Source organism: Ammodytes marinus (assembly GCF_949987685.1).
Source record: "Ammodytes marinus genome assembly, chromosome: 18".
In the NCBI taxonomy this organism is placed as follows: domain Eukaryota; kingdom Metazoa; phylum Chordata; class Actinopteri; order Uranoscopiformes; family Ammodytidae; genus Ammodytes; species Ammodytes marinus.
This window is the reverse complement of record NC_137222.1, coordinates 14,778,607-14,794,688: the sequence shown is the minus strand read 5'-3', so window position 1 is coordinate 14,794,688 and position 16,082 is coordinate 14,778,607. Positions and strand designations below refer to the sequence as shown.

Below are 16,082 nucleotides of genomic sequence, written 5' to 3'. Positions count from 1 at the left end.
GTAATTTAATCCACATGAGTGGCACATGAGTCCCATGTGTTGTTTTGGTCTTCTCGTGCAATCATAAAAGCTCCGTAGAGGAAACACAGCAGCCTCCTGAGTTTTGACAAACTAGTCAAACAAAATGTCTTATTTATTCCCCTCGAAACCTGTCGTCATTAATGGAAATCAAAACGGCATGCTACCACTAATGAGCTATAATTAATTGAATCTCAGGGGGAATGATTTATACCACATCTTCCTACCGAGAGATACACTCTCTGATCTAGCCTTCTCCCTTTACAATTTGATACATGAATTACATAATATATTGTGGTTTCTATCCTTTCCTTGACCTGCATGTTATCAGGGAACTTTTATATCTGCTTGTGAAGTGAAACCTCCTTGATTGAGCCCTATGGGACTTTATGTGGCTTTGGCTATGTGGCTAATCCAGCCAGAGACACTGATGCATGAATTCAGATGGAAAACAACAGGAGGAAGGTTATATGTTATGTCATTTTGTTGTGTTTTTTTTCTTATTGCCACATTTATATGGCATTTATCTGACATTGTATATACAGGTGTATCTTAAACCAAAAAAAGTATCAACAGTATATTAAATATATTCTGGATTCATTACATGAAGTGAAATACATTTACTGTAGAATAAACATACTATTCAGTAGGTTGACATAACTGTATTATAAGTCATTTTTTTGATCGCTTTTATGTAATATTCTAATATTTTGAGATACTGGATTTTTGAATCCATGAGCTGTACGCCGTTATCAATCGAAATGAAAACAAAAGAAAGGTCTGACATATTTAACTTTATGTAATGAATGTAGAATATATGAAAGTTTCACTTTTTGAATGGATTTTTTCCATGATATTCAGTTTCATATAAGTAAATATATGTAAAGCAAAGTCTCCTTTCCTCCTAACAAAGCTTTATTTCCTCAATCTGGCTTTTATCAGCAACCAAAGCTGGCGCTGGTGGGAAGTTGCCCACAGACAAGTTGGAGATTGGCCATGAAGCCTGGTGGTGTTTGATAAGACAGGCCTTGGGACCCTAGGCTCAGACCCTCTGATCCACTTCATCTTCTAATAAATCATCTGCTGAATCCTTGGCCCCTGTTAATGCTTTGGAGCTCTCTTTGAGGTGTACTTTATACTTGAGCTATACTGCAGAACCTGTCCAGAGATTTCCAGCATGCAGGCGTTCACCAATGATTTATAGAGCCGCACCAAGGGGTCGATTAATTGCTCAGTCGATCGGAAAAGAAAATTAATCTACAACGATTTTGATTATCAGTTAATCATTAAGCCCACAAATGTCAAAACATGTCGTGGTTTCATCTTCTCAAGTGTAAGTGTTTGAAGTCTCTGCTTTTGGACACTTCATGGACTAAACAATGAATGATTCACTAAAAGATAATTAAATTATTCTTAATTCCTTATGGCACGTGTAAAAAAAACTAAAAAGACCTGCCCAAATGAAAAAAGGATAACATGCTGGTGGAAGACAACGTGTGTGTGTGTGTGTGTGTGTGTGTGTGTGTGTGTGTGTGTGTGTGTGTGTGTGTGTGTGTGTGTGTGTGTGTGTGTGCGTGCATGCGTGCGTGCGTGCGTGCGTGCGTGCGTGGGTGTGAGGTCTAGACAAATCACAAGATTGACACATTAGGAAGCTGTTTGCTCAACTCTTGTGTTAAACAGCAGATGGAGAGAAATGTAAGGGATGGCAAAATAAAGGGGCTGTGTTCATCTCCCTCTCTCATCCAGTGGCCGGGGGACGACAGGCGTCTGTTTGTTTGACAGATTAATGAGGCAAGGGAGCAGAACTACAGGTTAAGGCCAGGAAGAGGTCATGGTGGGGTCAGCATTCTTATTAACCCTGTCCAAAATATACCAATCTAATAAACTGAACCAGGGAGCAGTTTGTTTTCTTTAGTTTTTTAAGGTGTGTGTTGGGGCGTGCACACAAGTGCGTGTTTTTTTTTTTTTTGCCAGTTCCTTATATTTATTTATGCTTCCCAGAGTGTGTGAGAGAGACGGAGAGGAATATGTGTGGCCAAAAATCAGGTTTCCTTGATGCAAATGGATTGGTTGAAAGTAGCATACCTTTAGAACGCCTGCATATAATAATTGCTCCCTGCATATATAATTGCTCCCTGGTTAATATCGGGCAAAGCATAGCTGCTGGATGAAAACACCTGGGATTATAAATGAAATTCTAGTACGTTCAAAAGAGACAGCAATTTAGTGTAATTTTTTAAATAAATGTATTTTGCAAGGTTATTGATCGTTCCAATGAAACACAAAGGAAGCAGATAAGGATAGTAGTACATTTCACTAACAGAGCCATTACTCTCTAGTTGTGCTGTATGTCAATATCGGCTCCAGATTTGTAATCATGTGTTTCTCAGTTTTCAATATATACTGTATATATATATATATATTCTTTAAAAAAATGTATCTGGAGTCAGAGGAGGACGCTTCTTTCGATATTTCAGAGTAAATGAGTGGCAAACTGGCAACAAGCTTCTGACTGGTTTATTTTAAGAATATCCAAAATAGAAAATCCAGTTGAGAGCAGTTCATTTGGATTAATGCCGATAAATGCAACAATGCAAAAATTATTAATTGAAACACTTCTCAGATTGTTGCTAGGCAATTGTGGGTTAAACATTGATTAAACACATTTACATCTAAAAGTCGCACACACATGTCATGTTTAGCTTAAGTATCTTACAGTATCTGTGTGCCACAAGAACACTTCTACTTACCATGAATGAAAATGAGAGGTCCTCCAAGCGCTACTCCCCACTGCCACTTAATTTAAATGATAGCCAGAGGGCTCATTACATTATCATATAACAAGCAATGATTTATTAAACCCACATCATTGTGTTGTCCTATTGCTTTCTGTTACCCCCCCATGAGTTATCCAATGTAGTGGAAGTTTTGTTGTGATTGTCTATATTGAATGTGTTCATAAGGGTCTGTGGGATAACATGGACACAGTGTCTTTGACCCTTCAACTTCAACACATTCATGATCACCCTTTGATGCCCTGAGTAAGAAGCCATAAGAGGATATGCATCTCATTAGCTCTCAACATTCAGTCATGGTTGCTGCCCTTTACCCAAAATACATTACCTTCTCATCAATCAGTATTTCACCATCGTGCCCTGAGGAATCTGTTGCATTGCTACTACACAATCCATACGTAATGGCAGTACCATCTACAAAAGTAAACACTTTCATTCAGAATGATCCAAAATGCAAAGTTCTCCACCTTATATTGACTTTCTAGTCTAAATAGAAAAAGAGGGGCAGGACGTGAATGTATGAGTCAATCACTTCAAATTCATTGTGGCATGCACTTAGCGGAAGGCATATTTCTTCAAGTTGACACCAGCTCTAAGGTAGATATCTATCCCATAGTAAGAGTTGAAAGTTGTTTTGTCTCTTTGGCCATACCTGAAAATGGTCTGGTGGAGTCAAAAGCACTTTACACTTTATTATATCGCTAGAGAAGTCAAGAACATCACTTATACATTTTAAGGAGGGGTAAAAAATGCTGTCTTGCTCACCTGTAGATATTACAAAATATATTATTGTAGAAAAGGAGTGACAAGGGAAATGGGGAGGGCAGGGGTGATGACATGGCACATTTCCTCTGTTCCCACAAGAAGTCGCGGCACATTGAGAGATAGATGGACTAACACCAAGAAATGAGGAGGGGAAATGAATGAGGCAAGGGGGAGTGGTAAGCCAAAAGCAACAAAAAAAGAGAAGATGAAAAGATAGAAATATCAACTCCAGCAAGTGTGATCAAAAAGATACGTCTAAGGCCGCAAAACATAAAAATCTTGAATCATGATATTTATTAACAGTAACAGGCGGCAGCTGGGAGGCAAATGGCGTACAACTTCATCTAATCCCTTGTCATCCGTGGGTATATGTGTGGGTAAGAAAGAATCAGTGTCATTTTCTGGTGGAGAGTTTAAACTCCAAGGGGCGAGATTAGCCAGTCACACTGAGTTGATCTTATTGTCCAGGATAAGAGGATGAGCTCCGACCGTGGCCTCTCTGGAGAATTCTTACTAACACTCCTACCAGCTCTGGGAAATCAATATGGAGGATAAGGATGGTCTTTATTTAATGATTGATTGTGTTGCGTTATGTTCCGCCATCTAAAAGCACGCCTCGTATAACCCACCCAATCCTTGAGAGCAGATTAGTGGCCAACAGTTAAAAGGTTTAATGGTGGTACTGGGCGGCTCCCAAGCAAGAGTTGTGTGTGTCTCTCAAACACCTTGATTGTCAAGGAATTCACTCATTATAAAAAAATTATGTATCCAGAAAAACATGTATTTAAATATTTTTTTTTTTTGCTGGGGCTTCACTCACCCCCGAAAATGCTTTAATCATGTACTATGGTGTCGCTGACTCAGAGGTAGAAAGTAAACACTTATGATCAAAGGGGTTTAGAGACGGCTGCATTTCTTCCCGTTTTCAAAGGTTAAAAGCATATATTTCTGAAACAAACTAGCTGCTGTGTTCCCTGTATTTTAATTACCGTTTGCAAATAATTAGCCTTTACAGCACATCAGCGAGACTTTTTTAACTGCCAAAACTGTAAAAGATTTGTTAACGTCCACCTCTACTGCGAAATCTGTTCATATTCTGCTTATTTTATTAATTCCATACATTTCAGAGAAACTATATTTGCCACCTGAGTAACGTTGAATGGCACAAGTTTTTAATTTTTTCAAATTCAGGAACCGTGCAGTAATTATTTTGTTCAGCGTTAGCTGGGTGCTACTCATGTTCGAGTGCTAATGTTTGCTATTTAGCTAAGGCTGATGGGAATATCGTTTTGTACCAATTCACCTTATACATTTTGAGATATAAGACAGCATATACCTGGTGGCAATACAGCAAATAGTCAGGTGATCACCAAAGCCAGAAAGATTCCTCCTCTGGGCAACACAAATATCTGTACAAACTTTCATAGCAAGCCATTCAACAGTTGTTAAGGTATTATATACTGTATATATTAATATTATGCGTGTATATATACAGTATATATATATATATATATATATATATATATATATATATATATATACTGTTTATACATTTATAATGTGGGCTTCATTTATGTTAAGTTGCAAATGAACAGAATATTAACAAGAGGGAAATCTTTATGAAATGCATTTGTGTTTGATGGTTGGAATTTTCCAATCTCAATTTACATTAATGTGCAGGCACCCTGTTGCTATGTGATAAGCAGGTTAGTATAATATATAAAAAATTGCCACTTATTTTTTGTACTCATTTTTAGAGACCTGCTATTGGGAGAAATACTACTGCTCTAGTAATACTAATGGTATACCTAAAATGTTCACTGACTGATATTGTTGGTCATATGATTCAAAACAAAAAAAGCTAATTCACTGCTTTGACTTTGCCTTTCTGGTCATGATCTGACCTGGATACAACTACGTAAAGATGAGCTCACCATAGAGTTTTTGCACTGTGTTAACATCTCCAATTTTCCGGTGGAGATGTCTTTGTTTCCTCGGCTGCCTTTTTTCAGCTCTGATTGGCTTTTGCTATGATATGTGGTGCAGAGTGGAAACACTGCCTTTTGATTGGTTGATGCGTGGAGCCACATCTGTTTCATGCAGGAAGCCTGAATCCTCTCATTTCACACCCCGTTAAAGAGGAATATGGGAAAAATATGGCACCCACAGAGAAAGAAAAGAAAGAAAGAAAGAAAATAGCCCAGTAGCAAGAAAACAGGGCAACAGAACAAAACAGATGGGGGGTTGTTACAAATATTATTGAAGAAGATACTGACCAAAAAAGACAATTTGGGGAGGGTGGGGGAGAACTGCAATATTTCTCTTTCAAACTTGTCACCATCCTCAACCCGTTTTGCACACTGCAGGCCCACTGTTAACGCAAAGTAATCTGTACTGACAGGGACAGGCCGCTGACGTCGCGGGTTTGATGGATCCTGGGGGAAATCTCCAGCATACATAAATTGGTTATTTTACATTTCATCTGCCTCCTGACATGGTTTCATTTATGATCTCTTTCATTATCTGTCTGTCATACGTCGATCTTTATCGTGTGCCGTAAACACATCCCATTCCGCACGGATGAAATAGGCATCGCCGGAGGGAAAGCCACCGGTCCTGACCCCAAGGCAGGGCAAGGTTAAGATTACAGTGTTTATATAGAGTGTTTTATGAGCACTGTACATTTTTATTACGAACAACCGTGACGTGGCTGTCTTCAGGGAACAATTTGAGTGATTCATTCCTTTCACGATGAATAAATCGTGATTATACATAGCCTACTGTAAGTTTGAGCTATTTTTGCACTTTTTGTTGTATTATGCGGCCTCTTGGACCCCTCTGGGTCCGGAGTGTGGTGTGAGATGGGATATGCGAAAAGACTCATGTTAATGTGCCTTGTGTAAATTGACCAATAAGGCACCTTTACTATGACTTAATTTAACTCCTGACCCAAAAACCCTCCCAAGCTGGCACACTGCCTCCAAATGCCCTGCTGGCTGATTAACTTGCCAGTAACCACCATCTCCAAAATTACCTTGTTCAGTTACTTCTCAAGTCTGCTGGTGACTGGTGCAGAGGTAAAGGAACAGTGTTGGAGGCCTGTTCTGCTTGTTAGGATTGCATTAGCATGATGGTGGAGCAGATTAGACCCGATATAGTGAAACTCATTACAGCGGCGCCTTGTCTCCCTTGGGATGCACACACTTGCACACTCTCCCACACATATGGTTTCTGCTCCATCAGATCCTAATTTATTAATCATAATATTCTAATGACCCCCCAACTACACCAGGCTAAATGAACTCATTATACACAGTGGCGGGTGAGCTTCTGCTGAACTACAGTAATCAGAGGGTAGTCCCCACAATTAATGTGCGCTGACCTTTATAACTGCACTGTAGTAAGCAGCAGATGGGAGCTCTGTTTGGAACCAGGTTTCATTGTTTGCAGATACATTGTCCAATCTTCCTTTGAGTTCTTTTGAACCAATTAGTATCAAAACGGATTTTCTGTTTGTTAAGCCATCTGGAATCCAAATAAAGAAAACACTCAGATGCACAGCCGGAGGGCGAGTGAACAACACGTTATTAAAACAGCTGCAAATCCAAATCATATGTGTGACCACTTACCCAAAGAGCAAGGAAGAAGAATAAATCCATCTTATCCAAACATCCTCACCGCACAATGAATATTCCATTGAAAGAATAGTTCAACAAATGTTGTAAATATGCGTACTCAATAAGAGACAGGTAATACCACTCCTCTGTGTATACACAGAGCTACAATCAGAGTTTAGCAAAAAGACTGGAAGCAGGAAAAAAAAGACTGACACAGTGAAGTGCAATGAATAACTCCACTTTTTCACATGTATGTTTGTGTATGTGGATATTCCTTCAATGATGCTCTTTATGAAATAAGCTTGAAATAAAACGTTATGAGCAAGGCTATAAACTGTTTTTCCGTTGTGCCAAAAGGTCCATTAACAATGAATCAGTTTAATTAAAAAATCATGAATAACCAAAGGAAAATAGCATACATGTTTTCTGAGATTCCAATTAAGCAAAGGTGTTTTACATAATTATTTATAATGACCAAGAATGGAATGATCTCACTGTGAGGTCATAAATGTTTCATTCGGAAACAACAACTCTATCTAGTTAAAAAAAATCAAGAACACCAAAAAGCAGATCTCCAACAGGCCACAGCAAAGCTACCAGCTGCAGAAAGATACACAAAGAGAACACCTACATGCATATTATCTTGTTCGTCTAAGCAACAGTCATCACACACAAGCAAAGCTGCGTGTGCTGGGTCCCTAACCTCTAATCCACAGCACATCAAACAAACACATCCTAATTTGTGTGAATATCCACCACAGACATTTTACCAAACAAAAATGCAGTCAAGATCTACAGTTAGTTGGAGGCCATTGAGTTGTTGCTGGCCCTATGGCCTCTGGCTCCCATTATAGAGAAAATGTATCCACTTCCACCTGAATGTGGCCATTTTTTTGCAGTATTGCAGCAAACACATGAACTGTATGAAGAGACACACACACACACACACACACACACACACACACACACACACACACACTCTACGCTCCCTTCTCATTCTATTGCTGGACTTGCTGTCAATGAAACTTGCTGTGTTGAAAAAGATTCAGGTCTTTGATGTATCATTGTTGTCAGTGCTAACCAAATCACTGCTGTGCATGAAAGGAAAGCCCCCCGGGTCTCAAAAAAGAGACAGCAGACTGTCACGACCTTTCAGTGCCAGACATCCACAGAGGTGTTAAGAGTGTACAAAGGAAAACATGGCTGCATGTTTAACAGACCTTTTGTGTTCCTTAGTGCCACTTTCAGTTGCTTGCTTTTGAACAAAGGAATATCACTCATTTGTCATTTTTGTTGTCTGTTATGCCTGCTTCTTTCTGCTCACAACCCTTTTGTTACTACAAGGGTGTGTTTGAAATGTATCTTACAGAATTGAAAAGTGTGCATGTACTTTCCTCTAAGTGGATTTTCACGTTTGTTTTTTTCTGATTTCACACCCAACAATAGGACTAACAAATGGGAGATGTACCTCAAAAGACTCCTGAAAATGACATGACCCAAATTTCCCAACTCATTGCACAACAACAAACTACGATTACTGGGGCACTTTCATTGTTAGCCTTTGTAGTTCTGTGATCCCAGAAAACATGTTTTGTTTTTATTGTAGTCCTTTCTGAACATGTGTGCTCAGTCTCAGTCTCTGTGTCTGCCTCTTGCTCTCATCCCCTTCCTATTGTCTGGTTCAGGTGGTGGTGTGATCCGCAAGTGAGTGAGTGTGTGTGTGTGTGTGTTGTATTGTATTGTATATGGTGAGAGAAAGGCACTCGGTGCGGTTATGATTCTAATGAGACATGGAGAGGCAGGCTGACCTCTCCAACCGGTTGGGCTGCAGACATTCATCATTCCAAACACACACCGGTTGAAGTGGGTGAGGGAAAAAAAAGAGAGAGAGAGAGAGAGAGAGAGAGAGAACTGCCCTCTATTGGGAGCCACACACCACTGCAGGCGAGCCAGAGGATTAAGTTAACGAGGTGGGAGTTAGAGGAGTCTAGAAAAAAAAGACAAGAACAGGACACAGTGATAAAGGCAACACACAGAAAAAGTCAAATTGACTTTGGAGTAAAGGGGAAGTTGTATTGTGTTGTTCAGCACTAAAGCCCTAATTGTGTTGCAGCATCATTGTTAAGCACGACTGTCCGTTGCAGATAATTGATTTGGCTGTAATTGTACACCATAAGCTTAGAACCACATAATCACTGAAGTTGATATACTATCCCTGAGCCCAGCATGTTGTCCGGGGTGTAGTAGAGGATATTCCACCATGGCTCTGGAGCACTCCGAATTTTATTGTCTAGCAAAGATCTTGAACAGGAAAAGAGAGGGATTAAATGGGCTTAAAGGGATAGTTCAGTAATTTTGAAGGTGGGTTGTTTTTGGGAACTAAGGCATAGTTTGTGCGTTTTTCCTTATGGAGATCAGCATGGTCACCATACAAGGAGTTTGGGGAAGACGTTGTTGTAGCAAAAGTAATAGAAAAATGTTTTTACTCCACATATGTAAATGCTATCCTTAAACCTTCAAATAGACTGAACTATCCCTTTAAGTTCCAGCAAGTGAGCGATACTCACAGACCATATTCATGAACCTAAAAGTTGGGATTTTTGTTTGAATACAATTTTTGTCTCCCGCGTAAACGGACACCCGCCCCGTGTGTGTGCGTGTGTGTGTGTGTTTATGTGTGTGTGTATCAATATTTTTGCCTATGAGTACGACGATGGTGAATGAATCGGCATAGGCATCTGTGGCAGTGCAGCGCTGTCTGTTGTGGAGACAGAAGTTACGAGAGACGGAGAGCGAGAGAGAGAGAAACAAACTGTAGTAGGCTATACAGCTGTTTATAAACAGGTATAAAAGTGTCATAAAAGTATGCGATTAATTTAGATTAATTAATCACAGAGCCTGTAATTAATTAGATTAATGTTTTTAATCGCTTGACAGCCCTAATATATATATATATATATATGATATATATATATATATGATATATGATATATGATATATGATATATGATATATATATATATATATATATATATATATATATATATATGAGTTAACCATGAAGGAATATGATCATTGCGTGAGATGTTTGAGCTCAGCAGTTCCTCGGTTTTTGCTTTTGATGCTTTAAACTTTGATGAAGAAGAAATGGATTTCAAAAGGGTAAAAATGAGCCTGGACACTTTTAAACGGCACCCTACATTAAAGTGTGTTTTTTTGTTCATGTAACAGTAATTTAGTCATTTCCTTGGTTATGTCATTGTAGTTTCTCGTGTTTTTAACTGATCTTCTGGTGGCAAGGCTGGATGAAAGAAGTTGACAGCTGACGCAGGTTTGAGGAGGCTTTCAGGAACAGCTTAATTTATTTAACACAACAAATCTCATACTGCAGTAAACGAAGCCAAATAAAAGTCAGAGTAGTTTAGCCAAATTGAAACAGAGGAAGATACAAGACTGATCCTGGTCAAACGTAAAAAGCCCCCCGAAATGCTGCTCTGCAGGCTCTCTTATCCCAGGGTTCACGTAAACTGATTGGTCGTCAAAGACGACACTCTTTGTCTAATTGGTGGGTTTTAACTATTGTGCAATCACCCCTCCGAAACATCTGTGGAATAGATTGACAGAGACACTGTCCGGCCTGGCGGCCTGAAGTCTGGGCTTGACCAGTAACGCCAACAGTTTTGGACAGAGGCCGTATATTATCACCTCTTTCCTAATGGCTGGGAAAGGCCCGAATCAGGCCAATGTTAACTCAAACCTATAAAACAGTCATGCAAGTGTCTGGTTTAACTTAAACAGAAATAAGGTGATTTACAGAAGCTCAGTCCCTGTCCAGCCAACTTACGCATTCCTACAGGACAGGGGGTTGGTAAACTGTTAGGCCTTTCAGCCAGTCTACAGAAATGTGCTTTAAGAAGTTAATACACTACATCATCACAACTACATTTGCAGGATTATATGCAATTAATGTGTTTGATTTGTTTTATATACCCCTGTCGTTTGTACTCTCAGGTGTTTGTACAGTCATAACATCATTTGAACAGGAGTTAATATTGCATCTTAAGGGACTATATTACGAGACTGATTGATAGTCATTTGGTGCTCTACTTAGTATTTAAGGCAGCAGGACGTGGCGTCTACTGAAAGCAAATTAAAGCGCCACATTTATCAGAATGAAGAAACATGTCTCTCAGTGCAACGGTGTGACGGATTTATGTTTTTAATTGTTTTCAGACATCAGTGGAGCTCTATGGAACAGAATATTAAGCTACTCATAGGATACATGCATTGCTGATTTGGTATTTGTTGATAGAAGGTAAAATATCAACTGCCCCCATCCTTAACCTTTATTTTGTTTTAAATGATGAAATGTTTTTTTTTATGGGGAATAGGTGTTATGCATGTGCTGTAGGCTAGAACTAGGAGAACAAGTAAAAGGGTAGATTATCAGCAGTGTGAAATATACCACAGAAAAAACAGCAAAAGTGCTGTAACTCATCTGTGTTAAAAACAGAACTGTATTTGCACAGCCAGGCTCTCTGTGAGGCCAGATTGGCCTTTTGACATTCACCTGTGATCACCCCGAGCCAAAGCCTCTCGCTATTTGGAAACATGTTCAGTATAATTCAGAACCCTGCTGAAACAGAAAAGGCTTTTATTCCGCCTGAACCAGAGATTGCTATTCAAGTTATTTTCATCATCATTGATTTTCAGCCTCAAAAACGGTTCATCCTTAATATACTTCTTTAAGCCAGAGTGGATTCTTAAATCTGTACTTTGATGTGAGGCTGGCGTCTGAAGTGCCAACACATAAGGGGAGTTTTTTTTTTTTATACAGTCTTGGCCAAAATAGGTTCAAGGAAAACCTTGGATCTTACCCCCCACACCACTCCTCCTCATGCTAAATCTGGGCTTTCTCCAGCCTTGTTTTAATGGCGTTACAACCAAACAACAAACAAGCTACTGAGGGCAGCAATTAAAAGAGTGGGGTATACATTAAAAGTAACTTTGCACCAAAGACGTTTGTTTTTTCCTTTAAACACAACATGTGAGCCACGTCTAAATCCCTACTGCCAGTGCGAATTGGATCTTTCCAGAAATCATGCACAGTATATCAGCGTGTGTGGTTGCTGGAAAAGGTGTTGCATTGGATTTTGACTGTGCCAAACAAAAAAGAAAAGCCCTGAGGGAGAGGCTGCAGCTTGATCAAACCCAGTGCTCAGCAAATCAAATAAGTTTGGAGGATTTTATTTTACATTCATTGTTTTTCTGCTTTGTTTGCATCTCCATCAGCTGAGAGAAAATGATTTGCTTTGGCCCTGGCAATCTCTGCAAGAGGAGCTCCGTATTGCAAAAAGGAGAAAAATAAATTGCTTTTTTACCAACATCATGGTGCTGTGTGGATGTGAGAATGAATTTCAATAGCGATTAGTTTCAAATCAGATTGTGAGATGAGGGATACGTTGCTTAATTCTAAGGAATGAACAGCATATCCCGTATACAGCATCTGCATGTTATGCAGCGGAACCACTACTACTTTAAAAAAAATATTGTGTTTCACGTTTCCTTTACACCATATTAAAATGTTCTATTCATCCCCGGCTGTTGTTTTTCACCCACCCCACTTCCCCCTCCAACATCAAGCACTCCTGTTAATGGATGATAAAGACCAATTTTCACTCTATCTCAGTCTCTCCGCCTTCTTTAACCCGATTCCCTGTTTCTGCTCTATTTTCTCCTCATTCATCGTCAGACAGCTTCATCTTTTTACTCGTTGTACCACTCTGTAATGTTAAATAACACACATATATATATATACTCTATAAACTGTGATTACACACACAGTATACATTTCAAAATGTGCATGTTTTTCCATGTTCGTGTATTTTTCCCTTCTTACCTCGTCTTTTTTGGTGCTACTCACCCATCCCATTTGACCCCCACCTTTCTTATTATCCTTTCACTTGTGCCTTTCCGATTGCCACTTATCTTACTTTGCCTCTCCTTTCCTTTCCCATTTCCTATATCCTACTCTTTTAATCTAAATCCACTGCTCCTGACACACATCTTGTCCCTGTCTCTCTCCCCTCTACAGAATGGAGGCGTCAGGCTACCAGCGTGTACTACAGGTGGACCTGGAGGTGAACGGGCTGATGGTGATCCAGGGGGGGCGGGAGGTGACGTGGCAGGTGGAGTATCCACTGACCCGCACCTTGAGCAGTGAGGTGCCCACCCTCATCCGCCTGGCACAGCAAGACCTGGGAGGCATCGTGCCACTAGCCATGGTGAGGAGTGTGTGTGTGTGTGTGTGTTTGTGTTGAAATCACGAACTGTGATTATGTTCAGTGTAATTAAAGGTGGAGTCAGCGGTTTTAAGCACTCCTCAGGCTTGTGTACATACCGTTGTGTTTTGTGTCCATTGTTGTCTTGTATTGTCGTCTGTTTTTAACCACTACCTCATATGCTGTGAACAAATTTGCCCTCATGGGACATTTAATAAAAACCTTGAACCTTCTGAAAAATGCTTTATATTGTCAAAATCACTTTTGTCAAAATCAGTGAACATCTCCTCTCCACCACCTATACGTACTTTGTGTGTGTGTTTACGAGTCTTCATGCTAACCGGAGATATTGCTATCAGACCATAACCATAACCTGCACCATTCACCGTTACAAGGTGGTGGATAATAAGCAGATATTCACTGATTTTGACAACAAATAATTTTGACAACAAGCATTCTCCAGAATTGCTGACTCTACCTTTAATGCAGGTTAACAGGCACCATGAACAGGTGCCTCTAACCGCTAGAAAGTGGGTTTTTTGTTTGTTGTTTTTTTCAAAATAAAGGGGCAGGTCTGACATAGACCATCCTTTTAATATCATCAATCAAAGTTAATATACATATTGCACCAGAGCATCAACTGTTGAAAATAAAGCACAACAACATACATTTTAACATACATTTCATATTTGCATAAAAGCCTTTGCAAACCGTACCCTTAAGTAAAAAGGATATGAGTTAATTTTTTAGATGCACTTTGAGTATTCAAATGTCAAAGTACTTAACAGAAAAAAGGCCCATGCAATATGCAACCAATACCAGTAATACTAAAATTAAATTTGTATTCAAATGTATTACCAATCTGAAAAAGCACGGTACTTTGTAAGCTCTTCAGTGTTCTGTGTGCGAAAAGTAAAAAAATATAAATAACTAAAGCTATCAGATTAATAAGTGGAACATTTCACTTTGAATTGCAGTGGAGTATTAGTATCAGATAGCAGGCAAAGATAATGAGATGCATGGAATGGATCGCTTTTGACTGGCAGAACAGAGTCAGCTGTCCTATTAATCCAGATGAGCATTTTTTTCCACTTGCTGAAGACGAGACTGAAGGCAAAATGGGGAGCATCACCGCATGACACCAATGTCTTCTGAGGTCTATAGCATTCATAGACCTCAGAACTCATTGGATGTGAAATGACTTCCTCTCCCCGAAAGTTGAGCGACTGTGCATCAAAAACTCCCATCATTCCTGTACTGTATATCCTATGTGGATACAAACACTCTCAAATTGAGGCTGAGACTCCGCATCCTTGGAAATGTTTGATGTCAAATCCAGTCTGCTGGAGTATAGAGCCAAAACAATAAAAAAAAATTATAATACTTTCAAACTTTTTATAACTGGAGAAGCAATTGAAAGCAGAGAGGGGGGAAAATGGATAAAGATGGAAAATGAGCCAATCCTCAGATTTTGACAGAATGAGGGTTTTGTGTTTTGTTGTGGATTGTTATGAGCATTTGACCTCTGCATGGCACTGCCGCTTGCTTTTCGGATTTTTGTGCAGATAAATGAGTGTGTTTCAAAAAAGGTAGATATGTTAAAAGTACTATTATCCATCAGCCCTTTAAAAAAAAACACATCTCTATTTTTAACACAGAGCTTGCCCTTTTTATTTGTCAGTTACTTTGTTAATACCGCTCTCACAGTTTGCTGACTGAGGAGTTAATTGATTCTGGATTTAGAAAGGTCCCAACATGGATGAATGGCGCGAGGCTTCAGATTGTTAATTGTATTATGATAATGATTATGTAAATTGTTTTTCCAAAATGAAAGGAAAACCATTAGGTGTGCTGCAAAGAGATAAGAATAGTTTTAATTTTCCTCGCTGATAATGGACTACGTTGGAATCAAATGCCTCCGAGCACTTCATAAACCTTTATTATGGCAATTTGGTGAGGCAGCCCTGATTTATGATTTCTGGCCTTGAGAATAGCCTTGAGACTTTGACTATTTTGCTCAACTTTTAATGTCTTTTTAAAGGTGAACATCTTTCTTTGTCACTGCTGGAATTACTTTCCTGGTTAACAAATATACAAAGCATGTGTTGTCTATATGCACTGAGTGAGCAGGAAAATGCAATCAAGACAACATTGTGTTAGATATGTGACATTTCAAAGTGTCGCATTTGAGAATAAACCTATTGCTGACGGAGAATCCAACAAGGACAACCTGATTTAATAGAAAAAAAAGGACGCAGCCAATATGTTAACAATGATAACAATAACCAACTCACAGTGGAGCACTGTCTAAAAACTCAGGCAAACATAATGATAAAAAAGTGAGACAAAAAAAATAGTGTGCTGTAACAATAAATGATCCAAAATTAAATGTATAATAAATCATCCCTGACAGCAAAGACTGAATCATCGAAAGGCTAATGATTTGAAAATGTATTTGAACATTGAACCACTTACTTTATCGCTGTAATTTAATAACTCAATGCATAATTGTAACTGACAGACATTAATAGAATTAAAAGGAGGACTCAGTCAGTGCTCAACATGAAGAGTCAGATCAAAGTGGTTGGTATATACAGTGTATTAATT

The 16,082-nt window shown here is 39.1% G+C and overlaps 1 protein-coding gene across 1 annotated transcript in view; it reads left to right on the top strand.

Moving 5' to 3' along the window:
• Nucleotides 1–16,082, top strand: part of LOC307265248 (transmembrane protein 132C) — a gene marked incomplete at its 5' end in the record, with an annotated part of 130,711 nt that overhangs the window by 83,510 nt on the left and 31,119 nt on the right. Inside the window, one exon of the mRNA XM_080046900.1 lies at nt 13,289–13,478. Within this exon, the coding sequence (XP_079903026.1) occupies nt 13,289–13,478 (190 nt within the window). The remainder of the gene's footprint in view (nt 1–13,288; nt 13,479–16,082) is intronic.